General features: G+C 51.8%; 6 protein-coding genes and 1 non-coding gene across 7 annotated transcripts; 3 read left to right on the top strand and 4 right to left on the bottom strand.

The window, feature by feature from the left end:
• Positions 1-1118: 1118 nt before the first annotated feature.
• On the bottom strand, positions 1119-3613 carry C7974DRAFT_319254 (uncharacterized protein; the record flags this gene model as incomplete). The annotated part of the gene is made up of 8 exons (XM_046138704.1): positions 1119-1374; positions 1424-1536; positions 1587-1944; positions 1994-2130; positions 2176-2436; positions 2490-2768; positions 3340-3533; positions 3583-3613. The coding sequence occupies 8 exons, from the start codon at positions 3611-3613 to the stop codon at positions 1119-1121; spliced, it is 1629 nt and encodes a 542-aa protein (XP_045993360.1).
• Positions 3614-8017: 4404 nt separating this feature from the next.
• Positions 8018-10990, top strand: C7974DRAFT_47096 (dual specificity protein kinase-like protein pom1). The gene is made up of 3 exons (XM_046146481.1): positions 8018-9049; positions 9098-10556; positions 10608-10990. The coding sequence occupies exons 1-3, from the start codon at positions 8427-8429 to the stop codon at positions 10887-10889; spliced, it is 2364 nt and encodes a 787-aa protein (XP_045993359.1). The 5' UTR covers positions 8018-8426; the 3' UTR covers positions 10890-10990.
• A 555-nt stretch (positions 10991-11545) lies between these two features.
• Positions 11546-12151, bottom strand: C7974DRAFT_416682 (uncharacterized protein; the record flags this gene model as incomplete). Its single annotated transcript, XM_046144010.1, has 1 exon — positions 11546-12151. One exon carries the CDS (start codon positions 12149-12151, stop codon positions 11546-11548), a length of 606 nt encoding a protein of 201 aa, XP_045993358.1.
• Positions 12152-13525: 1374 nt separating this feature from the next.
• Positions 13526-14922, bottom strand: C7974DRAFT_401989 (cyclin-like protein). The gene is made up of 2 exons (XM_046142646.1): positions 14555-14922; positions 13526-14499 (listed from the first exon to the last, which is right to left on the bottom strand). Exons 1-2 carry the CDS (start codon positions 14795-14797, stop codon positions 13864-13866), a joined length of 879 nt encoding a protein of 292 aa, XP_045993357.1. The 5' UTR covers positions 14798-14922; the 3' UTR covers positions 13526-13863.
• A 154-nt stretch (positions 14923-15076) lies between these two features.
• Positions 15077-15161, top strand: C7974DRAFT_t103. The gene has a single exon. It is a non-coding gene; the product is annotated as a tRNA-Phe (tRNA).
• C7974DRAFT_401987 (uncharacterized protein) lies at positions 15081-16632 on the bottom strand. Its single transcript, XM_046142645.1, has one exon. It carries the CDS (start codon positions 16442-16444, stop codon positions 15383-15385), a length of 1062 nt encoding a protein of 353 aa, XP_045993356.1. The 5' UTR covers positions 16445-16632; the 3' UTR covers positions 15081-15382.
• A 9-nt stretch (positions 16633-16641) lies between these two features.
• On the top strand, positions 16642-18515 carry C7974DRAFT_46839 (cation efflux family protein family). Its single transcript, XM_046146393.1, has 2 exons — positions 16642-17161; positions 17208-18515. Exons 1-2 carry the CDS (start codon positions 16781-16783, stop codon positions 18276-18278), a joined length of 1452 nt encoding a protein of 483 aa, XP_045993355.1. The 5' UTR covers positions 16642-16780; the 3' UTR covers positions 18279-18515.

The following is an 18515-nucleotide window of genomic DNA, read 5'->3' as shown; positions in this document are numbered from 1 at the left end:
AAACGGTAACTTCCACGACGCTTGACGAAAATTCAACTTTGGCGACAATCCTCCGACAGTGTTGGACGTGCGATCGTGCGTGATCGGTGTGCGGGAACGGGAACGCACGTCTCCCTCGCGCTCGCGCCCGTCGATGAAGCAACGCCCCGCAGGCTCAGGCATTCTGGTGATCCAGTGGATGGCCTGTTTCACACGGACTGACTGACGGACAGTGAAGTCGAAAAACCTGCGCAGTCACAGGCCATCATGGTCTATAGGAACCTGGGATGCCTACGGAAATAACTGTGGGGTAGGCTATACACACCAGCTCCACTTTGTTACTAACAGTCGGCGGCTGTTCTTGTTAGAATGAATCCTTCGGTCAACATTCGCGGTCCGACCCACGAACCTCCCGTATGTCTGGACCGAATCGCTAATTACTGATTGTATTATCGGTCAACGACGCGTTGGACACTTACTATCGTTTTCCAGGGCCGCGGGGATAGTTCTCGTGCCGAGAGATGTAAAAAGCAACGACCAGGCATATTCAGGCATACCTGAAACCACGACTGGGCGTTGCAGCCGCGCGCACCACGTTTTCTTCCTCCAGTAGAACGTCCTGACCACGGTGATCTGACTCGGCCAGTCGATCAGGTGCAGCTATGAATCACCCGATATTAGGAGTGGGGGCCTTGAAGGACGCGCCCTGGCAGAGATCCAGGGCAAGTCCACCGATCGTCGGCCGGATGGCTCCTTCCGTGTGGGCCTTGGCATCACAATACATATCAAGAGGGTGCTAGAGTCGAAAGTGCTGCCACAATTTGCTCTCCGAGTATCAGAGTCATATGCAACTACAGCCCGGATTTTAAGATGACTTGATATGATCTATTGGTATATGTACACCCTGCAACGAATGTCTCTATCGTCTTTTGCTTACGACTTCGTTGCGGTTTGCAGAACTCCATCCTTGCGCCCCTGAAAATGCGGAATAAAAAATCCTATGCTACCCTCCTACGCGCGAGCTCCTGCGACGAGCAAAGATCCAGGAATATATGCAGAATAGGCCCAGTACAGTGAAGGATTACAACCAAGCGCCACAAGAAATCGCTACCCCCATAAACCACAATGGTATCTATCGACTAAGCTCGCACTGGTTTTATCGGCACCATGCCTTCTAACTGAGGCATGATCTCTAGTATCTTGGGATCCAGGGTCCAGTTGTTCAAGTCGGCAACAGTGCTTTCGAACAAGGGCGTCATGCGCGTGCAGCCTGCTTCGATATCCCAGTAGTGGCAAGCATCGTCCGCATAGGGCCATGTGATGCCTATAGCACCTACCAAATGACCGACCGAGAATTCTTGAGGATGTTGATATAAGAGTCGCCGTACTTGTGGCCTATGGAAAGTTAGTGTCCGTCCTTACAAAGCCGAACGTCGGGACCTACCAAGGAACAAGGTCGATCAAGATATCATATGGCGATACTTCTTGCTTGCCCATCGGAGGCATCAGCCATTCCGGATGTGAATTCATATTCTCCACGCTCGGCCAGATCAGCCACTGCGGAATCATCAGCTATGTTGCCGTTTGTCACGGTGGGCCACACTTACGCGCATCGATTTGGTCAACATCCACGTTGAAGCAAGCCGGACGGGTAGATTTGCAGTTGGAAGAATCCTGTTCACTGTTCGTGCGCACCACGCTGGGACGGGATGTGTATCTTGAGGATCGGCAAAGCCCAGCAACAGAGAGTCGACATCTATCTCGGACCTCCCGAACACCTGCGCCTCGCTCCAACCATTCGCCAGGAGATCCTGTTTTGTTCTCCGGTAGTACGCACAGTCGAAACCAAATTTGCTCAGGGCGCTCGCGGCGGTCTCGAGGATCATCGGTGATGGATTCATGGGCGTCACGCCTTCAACGACAGAATCGGGCGCAAAGTTCAAAGCGGTTTGGCTGTGTTCTCGACTTCTGGACCTGTTAATATACACGTCCAAACTCGCCTAGATACTGGTACTGGACCTGCCTTTCTTCGCGTGAGGATCCATCATAAGAAGATGCGCCCAAGTTCGGCATGCGCCCCACAAAATGCTCACTACCGGGCGTACCGAACGATTCCTGCTCCTGGAGTGCTGGTGTTTGCTCGTTCGAATCCTGAACTGTCAGACGATTTCTTGGTATGGCTCAAGTTAAGCTTACCCCAAGGGCCCTTTTGATTTCATCGACCGAGTGGTGAGCGAAACCGTTCTTCTCGATCTCCGATGCCCAGTTTGCTGCCGCAGCCCTGTCTGGTGCCATGGCCAATAACGACACGACCGATTTCATATCATCCAATTCCTTTGCTAGTCGCCTAACATGGGCCCGCAGTTGCGTTGTTGTCTTGCCATCCTCGGCCACATCGTACACGCAAGTGAGATTTTTCGACTGACACGTGTTGCATTTCGGTCGAACACCGTCGCACTTGGGTGGCTTGTCAGCAATGTTGTGTATGCCTGCTAGTGGAAAGCGCATACCTTGGATTTGCGCTTTCGGCAGCTTTCGCACGCTATGGACGTGATTTTCCCACGAGGAGTACGCAGTGCATAGGTGCCAGATATTGGAGACGAGTGTTGGCCGCGGGCATTCGCAAGAGCGCCTCCAAGTCCCTGTTTGGGGGCCAGCGGGGCTTTGTGTCCTGCGATCGCAGCCGCTGATTGCGGGCGAATCACAAGAGTTGACTGAGAAGGATCGAGGTGGAGTTGGCCTTGACTCTGATCCCAATTATCCTGACTGGTATTTTTGTCAGCGAGGTTCTAGAGTGGATCGACAAGAAAGTCACAGAAGTGCCGGGTCTACAAGGTGCTCAAGATGAGGGTTGATCGGCGGAATGTGGCCGGCCGTAGGCGACATCGGTCGTATTTCCAACCCCGCCGCAGCAAGCTCCAAGTCTCCTCCTCCGGCAATATGACCAGCTCAAGGTTGAATGTCCGGAGACATGCGTGTGCCGTCGAATGGAAGCCGGTCAGGAGATCAGGAGGACGCAAGGGCGCGATTCCATGTGTCGTGATGGATGTCCAGAACCGCGCGCATCCATGTGCGTTTGTCGCCTTGCAGATCCTTTCCCGAAAAGTCAATTCCACAGAGATTTGCAACCACTCCTTGGCAATATCGGATGCCTTGCGACCGACTCAGATCGCATTCCTGTGGAAAAGGCATATGTTTGATGACGTCTACACGTATGGTAGGACGAGGATCCTGGGGTTCGCAAGGTGGGGAAGTGTCGATGTTCTGGCTGCAACCCTGACGAATTGGACCCCATATGGACGGAAAGAAGCGCCGACCAAGACCGCGACGCAATTGACGAGAGATTGAAAATCGCGAGACCCGGTAAAGCAGGGTCGTCGGGAGCGAGAAGCATGGTACAGAGTAAAGAAAGGCGTAAACGTACTTCTGAAAGCCTGTTGCTTGGACCACGGCCTCTGATGCTCGACGCATCATGCGTGGATTGTTCGGGTTGTCCTGTGGTAATCCTTCCAACGCATCTGGCAGGCTGTGACTGCCATACCAGTAGTTGACCCCTGCAAAGTATCAATGGCTGTCCATTCAGTAGCACCAGTGCAAGCTTACCAGGAGACGAATTATTTGATTGTGGAGGCATGAATGCGAGCATTTCCCTACGCGAAACGTTGGACAGAAAAAGCTATATCGATGTCTGAGAGACGAGAGGAATCTTATCCGCGGAAAGCATGTGGCCGATCAGCCCTGCTGTTCGGGGATTTACACTGTATATCGACTCCTCAAGCAACGAGTATAGTAAAAGATTAGCGCTTAGCCCAATGCTATTGCGGAACTGCTGACAAGCACTCGGAGCTGGAACGAGGTTTCAAATGCGTCGCCCATTTGAACACCCAGCAGATGGGCGACGCAGGTCGATCTAGCGTCCTAGCGCACCACAGCAGCGACCGCGGGGAAGACGGCTTAGCGGACGGCAGCTCTGTCGGACTAGGCCAGAACGGCCGTTTTCCAAAATGTCAACAAGGCATACGAGTTTACCCTAGGTATCCAAACTCAACAAGCTTCGATAGGGCCTTCGAGCTGCCTTTTCCAAGACTGCTCTTCGCTGGTAGCATTTGTCTTTCGCGACTGTCACCGAGTGCGCCACCGCCATACCCTTTACATGGTTCAGCATCACCGAGATCACGCAAATCAGGTCTGGTGATCGTCTCTTCACAAGCTACCTAACAAAGTGACGTGCGATACTCGTATGTCAATTGAATTGGGCACGACATCATCCAACCGTGTTCGAGACCCGTTTTTACATACTTTCACTGACTTGTGGACACTGGGCTGCATGTCATTCAAGCTTGTCCAGCAAACGAGGGGTGTCTCGCTGGCCCAAGCTGGCAGGACGATAATGGGTATTCGGTCCGATGTACAGGGCTCAGCTGGTTGCACTGCTGCGCCGCAGTAAGGATTGCCCATAAGTGCCATTCTCCATATGTCTTGCCCTGGCTCCCGTGACGTAGCTCATGGACTTGCCAATGCCGCATCCATGAGCCCTCAGGTCTGAAGTTTGGGTCCTCCGAGCCACCAATTCATCCCTCGGAAGATCTGAGCATTGGGCAGGAACGTGCTAGCCCGCGACCCGCAACCCGCATTAGTGCATCGAAGACCTCCGATCAATCTCAAGTTTTGTAACGCCGTTATTCCCCTACTTCACATTCGGCAATCTCTACGACAACGGGAGCGGAACCTTTGCAGTTCTGAAGCCAGCGGCCCAGTGCGGCCTGATTGCCCCGACAGGACTTGCCAGTGCAACCGAGCTTCATCAATGGAGCAGACGGGAAGCTATGGGGCGTATATGCGCATCGCTTCTACCGTACTCGGTACATGCCCGATGGGCGGAGAGCGGTGAGAGTATACCGGAGCTCATTAACGCGAAGCGGGTTACTACAATAGACAAGGATCTCCGTCTGCCCTTCGCATTGAAGGCTCTTCATTGTCTGCTAATCTTCTTATTAACGTTGAGCAACAGTTCAAAGTAGTGTTTTGGCCTTGACCACAAAGAGCAAGTCGACCCTTCAATCTAATCATGTGGAGTAATCCATTGGATCGCCCGCTCCCGAGTCTACTGACGAGATCGCCTTCAATGCCAGGTACATTGGCTGCATGTCTGTTGGTTGGACCCTTTGATCCTCATTCAATGCAGCTGCATCTCGCCGAGTTTTTGGCCGCGCCTTCTGGGCTGTCGCATCACAAGTATCTAGGTAATCTCAAGAAGATATCTTACGAGAAGAAATTCGGACATCACCTTACTGCCTCTAGTCAACGGCGCTGTAGACAGCTTGACAAAGAACATTGATTATTTGCACAGACAGATATCCAGGCGCTGCAAATTCTCATGGAGGCCCACCACTTCAGGCAAGCTTGCTGTCGCAATTAGGTATAGTCAGGCACATCGTATCCAGAGCTCACAACTCTAAATCTCTTGACTAGCTTGAGTATTGTGACGGCTTTTCTTCTGCGGTATCCAGGTAATCAAGCGTCGAGTGATAACAGTGGTACCTCAGTGTCCACCAAGTTCGTATTGCAGCCTCAATGACGAACTGGTTTGCGGTAACGGTACCCTGAAAATGCAACAGAGAGGTAAGCACTGGACAAAGGCACTTTTCGACACAGTGGGGTTCTCCGGAGCATCATCCAAAGCCTTCTGCTCCAATCAATGTTCGACACCCACGTCAAATGCGTCGAGGCTTTTCATAGCAAAGGCCGCTCTGGAATAGAACCGAAATCCAGGCATGACGGCAACTTGCAGAAGATCGGACTAGCCCTTCAGGCGCATGTGTGGACACGATGACGATGAGGTCCAGATCACTCTACGGTCGAGTTTTAGGGTACGTCAACACGTACTAACGATGCCACTCCGCAGATCCGTGAGTACAGCCGCACTCTGTACACGCTTGTTCCTCTGAGTTGGTTTCTCGTCGCAGGTTTCCCTGGCACTGGGGGGTTCCAGCGTGCCGGTGCTTCCCAGGGGTCCCTTTCTCGGCTGTTCAGCCCATCAGCGCCATCGGAGCTGACTCCAGACCTTGTGGTTAGCTCCGCCACCCTCACCAGTCGATTAGTTAATATCCGCAAGTGCATGCTCAATTCATTCTTTAGAGTCTACCTACACTAGGATCTAACATGCCAGATGTGATCTGTGTGGCGCCTCTAGACTACGGATGTTAGGTTCATGGCGCTGGATTCGCGGCAAACTACAATATACTCTTCGTGATTGCTGCCGCAAGTTTGTATCGGCTACATCCATTGTCAGCCTCTACGGCGTCTCCCGCCAGTCCATTGCGTATGTCCAGCAGCCACATGAGGACATTTTCACTCGATGTGTGCAAGTTTTGGATTAACCTGCCAAGTCGGGTTTCACGTTACAGTCTCCAGAAGCTTGGGGATTGTCGTACGACCTATCGACCTATGGCGCATTTTGCTGTGCTGCAAACCTAACAGATAGTTTACTTCGATTCACTGGCGAAGGGGTAATCAAGCGCTTTACGGCAATAATCACTGTTCATTGGCGGGTTTATACCAGCCATGGGAAATCCGAACTCGTGGTCTGTGCCGGAAGCGTTCACTGTTTGACTTCCGCATCTGGTCTTTGAGATCGACGAGAACTCCCACCATCTCAATGTACGCCAACATGGGAAATTCCAAAGATACTCATAAACGCCATTACTGTAAAATTGACATCTCAAGACATCTAGCCAGAACCTTTGTTTACTAGCCCTAACGAACATGAGCCTGAACGTTTTGGAACGTTTTTGACCCCCTCAGTCGGACTGATCGTTGTTCGCTTCGACTGCCACTAACGGCCACATGCAGGTGCCCACCTTCTTCCAGTGCGTGCAACGGACTTGAGAGCCTGCCTTCCACGTTGCGTTCGCTTGCATGGCCGTGAATAGTTTGGTAAGCTTGTCTATACAGTACAACGTCCGATAATTGTCGGAACGATGTGGTGAAGAAGCTCAAGCGATCAACACCCGCCCGACCGATTTACCGATATTATCCGTTTAAGTACCATGAGTCAGAAGTTCTATGCGATTTGCACATCAACGAATCAGAAGCTCGAGGTGACGGACCGGAAGTCACCGCCGGCGGCGTGAACGTGCTCTGATTCGTGCGGAGCGTTTTCGTTAAACTTGCTCATAAGACCTTCTCCTCGGGGGCGCAGATTCAAGAGTCACGTGTATGCCGCAGCTCCCGAGCTGGTGCTTTCCAATGATAGAACTCTTTTACGAGATCGACCGGACATCTGCTAATATACTTAGTGGCAAATAACGTGAGTCTCATGTCATTTGGGCACCTGCATGAGTACGTTATCACACAGCCACCTCTTCCAAGGTTGTTTCCGTTGACACGCGTCCACACTAAACTTTGAGGCAAATGTGATCTTCGCATAGTCACATGACTGCTCGTGCATGAGCCTTTACTCGTACACGAGTAATTGAACACGTTTGAGTAGGATGGGACCGGATGCCTTCTTCTGCCCAGACACCGGCCCATTTCGACCGTGTACGAGCATATCGTACGATGGGCATCATTACAGCTTAGGTCCAAGGACCGATCGCAAATCTTATTTCAGATTCCTTCAGGTCTGAGAAGCCTTGTAGCCAGCCAGCAAGCACAAGGACCTTTACGGCCATCGTGCCCTTACCCTCAATACGGCGTTTAGATAAGTTATTGGAAACAACCACGTCTTAGGTAGATAGTGCCAATAATCTACGTCCTTCACTCGGGCCTACTTGCACCCGAGCGACGATTGCTACCTAAGTATGATTGTTATCCGCTATCAGTTGCCGAAGCTTCTCTAACAAATTGATGCCCGAGCAGCCGGAATCCGCACAATAGCTATTTCTTAAGCGACTTTAAGTAATGGCAGGGTCTGCTCGCTCCACAGTACGCACACAAAAAATGGTTAGGAAGCTCTAGCTCTATTTGACAATTGGTATCGAACACAAAGGTCGCTGTCTCATGGTCACGTGATGTTGCCGCCCAGGCGGCAGGCCCCACTTACATTCCGCCTGCTTCTAACTACGCAGTCTTTGACCGCGGCAGTCATCACCAACGCGTCGCGCGTATCCTTCTAAGTATCTACACATGCGCTTGGCTTCTGATCGCGATTGCACCTGCCCATTCCCTGCGTATTCCCTTGCCCACTTACACGCTGCATCTGCAAGCCAAGCACTCCAGCTTTGGGACTCCCAGTCAGTGCTAAAGACACTTTAATCTTTGTCCAAGAAGACGCAAGCTGACGTCCTGAACTTGCTCTGCTTTCTTACCGAAGCTTGCAGTGATCCAGATTGCCAACATGGCGTGTTCATCTTCGGAAGGCGAAGTTGTCGACCACCACAAGGCAAACACACTCAGTCAGCGCGCCAGAACTGCGATTAACGGCTCTAGCAGGGTCTCTGGACTCGATGACCCCTCAGACAGAAGCGGTAAAGCTCGACTTGTCACAATGCACCTTTGCGACATTGTCTGACAACCCAGGTTATAATTACCGCACTTTGAGTCGCTCACCGTCGCCGTATCGTCGCAAGCTCACACGCTCACCTTCACCGTACCGGACCAAGCGCGCACATGATCGCTCTCCCTCGCCATATCGACATGGCCGCAACGATCGAGGTCACGACAGTAGCGACTCACGATCCCAGGAAAAGCGCAAGGCATCACCACCCCGTGGCAGTCGGCCTGAGAAGCGCCACAACTCTGATCGCAGCAGACATGGCGATCGTTCACGGAGATCATACGCAGATGACATCAGGAATGGGCAGTCTCAGCCAAGCTTTGTGAAAGCAACGCAGAACTCAAGCGAAACTCCCCATGTCAAGTCCATCTCATATGCTGAGGTTGACACCCATATTCCCATCGTACCTGGGTTTGGTCACGACATAGTTGCAGGCGACCGTGATACTGAGCGAGGCGGCAATACCCGTAGAGTCGGCGAAGTCAACCGGGAGATGACGCGCGACGCACAGAAGCGTGGCGCTCACGACCAGCAAGGAAAGCAGGCAAAACTGCTGAAGGAAGACGTTCAGATGTAGGTACAAGCACAGCTGCTTCGTCCGTACATCGTTAATAAGACAAGGCGTGACACACAAAGTGAGCCCGAAGTAACACTGGTCGAAGAAAAGGCCCCGACGCAAGAAACTCGAGAGGAGAAACGCCGCAGGTGGGCGGCCATTCGAGCCGCAGCCGAGAAAAAGCCCAAAGACAGTCTGTTGCAACAGGCGGTGCTTACCAGCGCTTCTGAAAACTCTACTTTTGATGTCGGCTCTCCAGCGCCTATCGACACTGCGATGTCGCCTTTCCCTTCGCCCCGAGCTGGCGATTTAGACTCTGTCCCACCATCTCCTGATGTTATGATCATCGACAAACACGCTCAGGACAGTCGTGCAAACAGCCCAGCAGTGGCCAGCCCCTCAGCAGCTGACTACGATCCTACCCAGGACATGCTAGACGATCGCAACCGCGCACTCACAAAAAATTCAAAGTCAGATTTACCGTCAAATGCCTATAGCGAAACCGACCCTCAGCTACTCTCCACTCTACCAGCCAGAGAGGTAGCTCTAGCGAGCAAGCAGAAAGACTTTGATATGTTCGATTTCAGTGAGAACGAAGAAGAGGCTGAGGATGTGGAAGTGGGACGAGAAGGTCCAGCAAAGGGCACTGTGCTGGACGAAAAGTTGCTCGAGAATTGGGATGATCCGGAAGGATACTACAAGATCATCAATAACGAGTTGGTAAATGGCGGTCATTATCGCATGATCAAGACATTAGGCCGTGGTGTTTTCGCCAACGTCGCACAAGCCGAAGAGGTTTCAGCGGGGAGCAATGAAGAGCGTGGCAGGCTCGTTGCAATCAAGATGATTCGCAGGAATGAGTTGATGCGGAAGGCTAGTCAGAAGGAGATGGATTTCTTGCAAAAGGTTAACGAAGCAGACCCACACGATAAGCGCCACATCGTCCGACTCCTTGGCTCTTTCGACCACAAAGGTCATCTCTGCATCATCTTCGAGCACATGTCCAAAAACTTGAGGGATCTTCTCAAAGAAGAGACCAATGGTCATGGGCTTGCGCTATCGGCTGTTCGAACGTACGCAAGGCAGATGTTTCTTGGCCTGCAACATTTGCAGAATTGTCAGGTCATCCATCTCGACTTGAAACCCGATAACGTCCTCGTTTCCGCTGACAAAAAGACCGTCAAGCTGGCTGATTTTGGCACGGCTGTCGACAAGCGAGATGTCATTGAACGCACCGAATATCTGGTCAGTCGATTCTACCGTGCACCTGAGATCATCCTTGGCATGGAGATTGGTTATGCAGTTGACATGTGGGCTGTTGGCTGCACCGTGTACGAACTCTGGACTGGCAAGATTTTATTCACTGGGCGGTCGAACAATCAGATGGTCAAAGCATTTATGGACTGTCTTGGATGGCCAAGCGAGAAACTCCTAAAAAAAGGTCTTTTGAACAACGTACTCGAGCATTTCGAGGCCGGGCCACCACTGAAATTCATCAGTCGTGAAGTGGACCAATACAACCAGGTATGGATCGAGATAAGGCATACACACGAACCGCCTGCTAACATTAAATAGCTCTCAGTACGCAAAATTGAGCAGCAGAAGAAAATCAGTCGTGATATCAAGTCCAGAGTCCACGATGCTGCCCGAGGTATCGCACAGGGCGGTCCCACCATTACTGAACTGAACGACTTTGCCGACATGTTGAACGGAACACTTCACATGAATGTCGAGAAGCGTATCCAACCCAAAGAAGCCCTCGCGCACAAGTTTTTTGCCACTAAGAACTTGGCACCCAGATCAGCGGTTGTCAAGCCAACTATGATGAAGCGCGCTACGCCTGTTCTTCGAAGGTGAACGTTGTGCTGGGAGGTCCTTTTCTACTGTGTAATCCTCACCATTTCGAAAATAAGCGATAGACTAAATGACAATAGAGACGAGTCGGGACGCGAATACTTTACGTCTCTCGGCGTCCTGGTAATACTGTCTGCTTATGAAGCATCGAAAAAGTATCAAAGGGGGAGTGGTGTCTCAATATCATAATACATTGGTGTCGAGATGTGGTTGCAGTGTCTTGAGAATAAAACCGAGATGCGCTTCCGTCCTTCACACTGCTCTTCATTTAGTTCGGGCTATCTGAACATGCAACAGGTCTGTGTGAGACTTTGCTTCGTTTCTATTTCACTGTTGCATCCGCTGCTGAAATTTGAGGCTCTTAGTCTTTAGACAAACATCTATTGGGATGGTAGTCGTCATGAATCGGTCCGCTTCGGCGTAGCGATATATCATACGAGAGCCGGTGACGATGCGAGATCGTGTAGTAATGATTGAACACCATTATGTCTCCCATAGATGCGTCTCATACGAGTGATGATTCTCGGATTTTGACCCATGACTTCCAGATCACATTTATCAAAATCTAAGACTCCTCTATGTCAACAGATGGGACAACACGTCTTTGCATGCGATCCAAGACGGCAATAGATCAGCTATTGGAATTACTGACCGTACTGCTACTCAACATACGTCTCTATTTGGGCAGGTTCGTTGACCTCATCCGGCGCAAGCTCAATCTCGATGCCAGGACCTTTACCCCAATGACCCTCGAACGTCCAGTTCTCGTCGAAGCCGGGACACTCGGTCTTCGTCTTTCGGATAGGATGGCCTTGTGGAGAGTCTTCTGTTCGCTCAACAAGATCTGCGGCAGTGACCTCCCACTCTTCCACTGTTCGCTTGTTCGCCTTACTACCACAAGTGTCGACATCGCGTTCAAGCTTCTCAAAAACTTGTACATCCCGGCTTGCAGAGTACACCCAAGTCTTGTCGTATCTATGCCATCCACGGTCGCCTCGTCGGAGAGGACAGGATGTGCTGCAATAGACTTTTGCTGAATAGCGACCGCATGTTGCGCAGTATTTGCCGCTTGTTTCCGAAAGAGCCAACAGCTGACGCCGAACATCGATCTTTGGCTTGATGTTTGCGAGAGTCTCTTTGATTGTGTCCACGCGCGATGTGAGACTAGCGGTTTGCTTGTGGGGAAAGAGTGGAATGAGTTCGATCCAGTTCTTCGTGTTTGACTGCGGTTCGTTGCAGTTCGCGAGTATAGTTTCAGGCGCCATGGAAGAGATGATTTTATCTTTGCATAACGAATGGACAGCTGTTTTTAAGTACACAAGCTTTGGAGTCGGGCTGGTTTTGCACGAGGCTTGTGATTCCATAGTTATTGAATAATGTCTTAGAACAAGGACCTTTAAGGTGCTCCGTCTGTCACGGCCTTATGATGTTTGTTGGGATGGTCCCGGTCCCTTCGACCAAGAAACAGTATGAATAATTCAGGTGGGTACCATTATTACGACGGTTAAGTGGCTCTGTATTGTTTCAGGGTCCGCATCATTGCCCTGTGGGATGTTGATTCTGATATAAAGTCGGCCAGACGCACATCTGCTCCACGGACCCACGGATAAGGTCCGTACGATATGGCAAGCACCGATAACGCTGTTATATAGAGGCTGCCGTAGCAAGAAGTAGGTATGTACCGGCAACAACCAAGCAGGAGACGAAGTGTGTAAAACTGGAATGTAAGAAGTGGGTGGCAAACGAGAAGTCGAGTGAATCAAGAATACCGTGAGTGAGAGAAAGCCGCGTGCTGCCAAAATTGCTTAATGTGACGAGTGCTCTTACCTTGTACCAAAGCAAGCCACCACGACAGACCAGCTTCTTCGCAGTAATCCACATTCAGTTTTCGGGAAGTCACGTTGAAAATAGACAAATTAAGAGGCTAAGCAGCGTAGACTTCTCGGAAATCAGAAACTTAGAAACTCTACATGTGAAGGTATACCTCATAAACCTTAACTCCACCTGAGCACATGACGTGACTGGCTCCGTGATCTTGTGTGGTCCTATTCACTTCCCAGAAGGGCTGTGGGAATAAAAGGCTCACCTAGGATCTCTGAGAAGGTTTGAGCAATGCGAGGTTCTTCGTCTAGTTGCTCGTGAAAGCGCGCACACTGACACTCGCAATATCGACTGGGTCCAGAATTAGCACTTGTTGTTGATTCTGATACTCCCTTTTCCTCTTCCCAAACCTCGAAAGGGGCGCTCAGTACTTCATGCCGTTCCTCATCCTCAAAACTAAAGCTGCGATGCATCCTGGGCGTCGACAATAACTCGCCGTGGTGACTCGCGCTGTTCTTGACCATAGCAGCTGGCATTTTGGACACTGGTTTTGTTGAACAGTCAGCACCCTGAGATGTGCGTCCTCTGCCACTCCGTCGAATGGCAGTATTGCGATTCAGGGTACAAGCAGCGGAGCCCAGCCGAACTATCCCGTTTGTTTGTCCCCACGAGGTTTTGACCCAGGCAGATAATCTGCTGTAACGCACTGCAGGAATCTCCCAATGATAAGGGCTGTCGGTTGGCTGAGCTCGAACATCTGTATCGTTGGCACGCAGAAGTATCACCGCGCATCCTTTGCTATGCTCGGAAACATATCCTGAGTCGTCATGCACCAGTTGCAATGTAGCCATTATTGTGATTCTGGGAGTTGAAGTTTTCTACAGGCCCAAAACGACACGGCAACTCTTGGTTACTCATATATGACATCGCGGTTGCTAAGGAACAAAGGCGTTGTGACAAGCAGCAAAGTCGCCAGAATTCCTGGCACGATTGCACAGTGAAAACACTGGAGACTTTTTCATGGCGTTTGTTGTACAACACCACGCATTGTGCTGAGTCAACTCCGAACAATGAACTTCTAGATCATTGTACCGTGAGCAGAATGTACACCCATCCGCAGGAAGATTGGTCGATGAAGGTAACTACCTGTCATCTCTTAGGCACCACTCTCCTCTTTCCGCGTTTTTATCTCCTCGAGTACCCCTTCAACTGTGAGAGGCACCCTTCGCCCAGCCCATCTTCCTTCTTCCTGCGCAACGAACCCTTCTGTGCTCAAAAAACCCACGCAGAGGAAACCGAGCTCTTCTCTGTTTGTATCAAATGCCTCCCACCATTCTACCTCTGGCAACTTAATGCCCGCTTCTCTCGCTGCAAGATAGATCGCGGCGGTCGCTAGGCTTGGTGGTTGATGAGTGAGGTAAAGAAGTTGAGGGCTCAAGAGAGCAGTATTCAGGTGTGTTATGGCGCGTTTGGCAAGCTCTGAGGCGCGCGGGTGTGTAAAGATGTCCAGCGCTTGCATGTACGTGATGCAGAGGGTGTACGGCAGGTTCGCTTGCACTTGAAAGCCGAGTGTTTTCAATATTCGCTGCTCGGTCTCGAAGAGTGAGGCTCGTCTCCGCTCGTATGTTCCTTCAGAAACATAGCATAGATCGGCCTTGTTCTCTTCTAACTCGATCGACTTTGGGGGAAGAGGGAACGTATCGAGGTAAGCGTATACGTTGATGAGACTGCGCGCTGATTTAGGGTGTGCGGAAAGTTTCGTAACAAGGTATAGCGAGGAAGCAGATACTTGCTGTGACGCTGTCAGGATATTCCAAGTACAGACGGTATGAGGACGTCGGACATACGCCAGCATCAAACTCCGCCAGACTTCCTCCGTCCGCGCCGACCCAAAACCTCATGAAAACGATCATGGCTTGTGCAATGACCTCCTGGGGTAGCCTGAGTAGTATACCGGCGGCTTGTGTAAGTCGCGCGCCAGCATAACGAACCGAGTCTTCTAGATCTGGTGGAATACCGTCAAGCTGCGACCCCGAGGTCTCGAGCTGGGCCACAGTGGCTAACGGATTGGAAAGTGGTGAATGCTGCATGATTTACCGCAGGCCAGCGCTGTACATGGCGTCTACAAGCTGGTCGAATGTTGAGTTCGTGATGCACCAGAAGCTCGTGTCACTTCGTCTCGGTTGACGCGTTTAGCGCATGTGGCTAGTGACGCGTAACCCACACGTCGGTGGGATCTCTACCAAGCAGAAAATTCAAATGGACGAGTGACTACCTATGAAGCTGAGATCAAATATTAAACGGATGATGATAAAGATTAAGATAAATTATATACGAGATAACCTCTGACTTTTCCATCAATCCATTCAGTCGCTTTAGCTCACTTGGGAGAGCGCCAGACTGAAGTTCAGTCATTAAATCTGGAGGTACTGTGTTCGATCCACAGAAGCGACAAGCTTCAGTGCCCGGTTCTTCCGGGATCACTCCAACATCATTTTTGCTGGATATGGTGTCTATGGGAAGATCTGCTTTCTTTTTGCTGGTCAAAGAAATCTGAACGCGTATACAAATGATTCCAACGCACTGGATTATACAATCGTTTTTGGCCCTCGAACTTGCATGGCAGTGTAAGCCACTTGGGAAGAATGGCTGATGGTGATTAAAATTGTAGTCCATTAGTCGTCTCCGACCATCTTCGAATGCCGGAAGTACTTCATACCAACCCAGGCAATCACTACCCACACCCAGCTCATGACTGCCGTACAAACTATGAGTGCCGGATAGTATCCTACAATAGGTAGCGACTCATCGTCCTCCAATTCGGGCGGGGCGTATGGCGTCTCACCCACATCCCATGCCCAGCTCCAGACTCCTAGACATGACCCCATTCCTACCACGAAAACAATCCATGTTACGACAAGCACAACCCAACCCCACCACTCTGTCTCGCTGTAGTCCCAATCGTCCCCATCCTCGAGGTCGGCGGACGTTTGGACTATCGTCAGTGACGTTCTCCGATCAGATCGATTCGAGCGCCGGCGTTGGACGGTGGGATCTTGCGCAGATAAGCTGTACATGGTGTTGCTGCCTCCAGACATTGGAGGGCGATAAAAGGATAGAGCTTCGTCTTCGTCCGTTGTTGATGCGTATGGGCCAAGTGGGCTGGTAATAGGCGAGGCCAGCAGGCGGGGGTGTTCTACAGCCTCGAGGCTGGGTGCAAGCATGGACTGAGACAGTTTGCTTTCAGGCAACAACCACCCACTATCTGAGGATGAGTTGAGTGGGGCGTTCTCGTAGCTGAAGCGGCGGGGCGTGGTGTCGTTGTCCGCAAGTGAAGCCGTGCTCATGGTCGTGGTGATAACCGGCGGTTTTACCAGCGTCCGGTCCTTGCGCAGCGAGCCACTGCGTTCACGCATCTTCGCCATGGCTGCTTTCCTCAGCGATCCCTTTCTTTTTCGAGCCTGCCCGTTTTGGCGCAAGGCAGTTGCAAGGGAGGAGCGTCCCTGTACAGCTTCCGTGTCCTCCATCTGGCCCTCATCCTCTGCATCCAACTTCAACGACGACTTTTTGGAGCCATCTTTTGACCTCAAGAACGAAAGACCACCCAATATGCCTCCAGATTTACTGCGCTTGTGCTCTTGCTTCTTCCCATCCCACGTGCCTCCCTTCGCCTCGCCCTCGGTGGATTGGGTCGCGTCACCACTGCCGTGTTGCTGTGAAGCGTGCCCGTGATTCATGACTTAGGCGCACACAGGCCATGCGCTGCGCCTGTCAGGTCAGAAGTGTCATGTTTCGCAGCCAATCTATCAAGAACGATGGCGTAGCGCATTATGGTGCCAAACACGCTGCCGGTGACGTTCATTAGCCTCAATCAACCCCTGGCGCGGCGTCGGAGACCATTGATTGGTGCAGCGGTCCACACCGAACACGATCAGTCTGCATGTGGAAGGCACCCTCAATTTCCCCTCAGCCTCCCGTCTGGGGTCTATCTAGTTCTCTTATCTGCGAGTCCTGGACGCATGTGTCGTCGCTGAAGCCACCGCCCTCCAGCCGTCGCACATTGAGCCGCTGCCATGGCCTCGAACACAGTGCCGCTCCCGCCGCGGACGCCGACGCCGCCTCCTGACGAGCACACGCCGCAGCTGCCCGTTGGACTTGGGTTTGAAGGCGAGCTGTCCGCCAGACGGCTAGGATTCGACCCGAATGCTCTCTCTCCAATGTCAGCGACCTTTCCCTCCAAGCAGTATGCGACTCTGGGGCCTAGCGACTCTGTCTCGCAGCGCGCGACGCCCACGACTCTGTACACACCAGCGAGTGCGACCTTCCCATATACTCCCGCCAGCGCCATGAGCGGCACCGATGTGGATGCGCCTTCAATGAGTGGGACAGAGAATGCACGCAACCCATTCAACTTCCAGTCGGTCACCTACCAGCCAGGCCAACCGAAGCAGAATGTAGGATAAGTTCGTCCGATTGCAGAGCATTTGCTAATTGCTGTAGGATATCGGCAGAAGACGAGGACACAAGTACAAGCATAGCAGCGTGTCCCACCAGATCTTCCTTGAGCCGGCACCTCGCGCTCCTCTCCAACTCCCCGCGTCCTTACCGATCCCGACTTTCAAAGAGTATCGAACATCCATGTCAAAGGACCAAAAGCTGCGACTGGCTTGGTGTTTTGGTCATCTGCTTGTGGCAGGGCTCGTACAGTGGGGCTCTCACGAGTCTCTGGCGCTGACGGTGCTGTCTCGCCTCATCTTTTATGATGCCCTCGGCGCATTCTTGTGCGTTGCGGTCGACGTTGGGTCAAACTTCGAGGTCTGGAAGCGCTCCAGCATCCGCCATCCTTTCGGATTCGAGCGCCTCGAAGTCATCGCGGGATTGGGCATGTCTGTTGGGCTTTTGTTCATGGGCTTAGACCTCATATCGCATGGTCTAACGCATGCTTTGGAGAATTCCGGCGGACATACTGCGCACCACGCCGATGCACACGAGAGAGTCTCACCGGGCAGCATCGATCTCGCAGCTCTGAGTGGCATTGTTTCAACGCTTATCTCTGCTATCTTGCTGAAGAATCACGCTCGCATTGGCAAAGTCATGAGACTGGGCGCGATCGCGAACCTCCCCTCGGTCTTAAGCAACCCTTCGCATTTCCTAACTTTGTCTTGCTCGGCCCTACTACTGCTTCTTCCCCTACTGAGCATTCAAATGTATGTCTGGCTAGACCGCTCCTTGTCTTTTTCTGTCGCGATCTGCATGGTCGCTTTGGGGTGGATCCAAGGATGGACACTGGGCAAGATGCTGCTGATGTCGTACTCGGGTCCAGGAGTGTCCGATGTCATGTACGACATTGAAACGGACCCAGCTGTAAGTGCGGTTGAAGAAGCAAAGTTCTGGCAGGTACACTACGGACTATGCCAGGCGAATCTGAAGGTACGGGTACGTAAGCTAGATGAGATAGGACGTCTGCGCGACCGGATTGGCAGCATGGTACGGAACCGTTTGGGTGGCAGCTATGGTGGCGGAGGACAGAAGTGGGAGGTCTCCACTCAGGTTACGCTCGAGAAGGACTGAAGAGTGAGAAGTGCCGTGTTCAGGCACTCTCAGATCTCAGGAACTATGCAATAAACATTTCGCATCGTTGTGGCGACTCGACTCGACTCAGCAGCTTGCATTTCAGCTTGCAGCCCAAATGGGGCAGTGCGACGGAGTCTGACGCATGCTGGACACACACTGCGTCCAGTTTGCCGCTTGTTCCACGATTGGTGGCACTTCTTGCGGACACGCCCAAAAACGCATCTTCTGCTGCTT

The sequence above is a fragment of the Boeremia exigua genome (assembly GCF_020726555.1).
Source record: "Boeremia exigua strain MPI-SDFR-AT-0100 chromosome Unknown C7974scaffold_11, whole genome shotgun sequence".
In the NCBI taxonomy this organism is placed as follows: domain Eukaryota; kingdom Fungi; phylum Ascomycota; class Dothideomycetes; order Pleosporales; family Didymellaceae; genus Boeremia; species Boeremia exigua.
The sequence above is the reverse complement of the archived record's forward strand: the minus strand, read 5'-3'. Positions and strand labels throughout refer to the sequence as shown.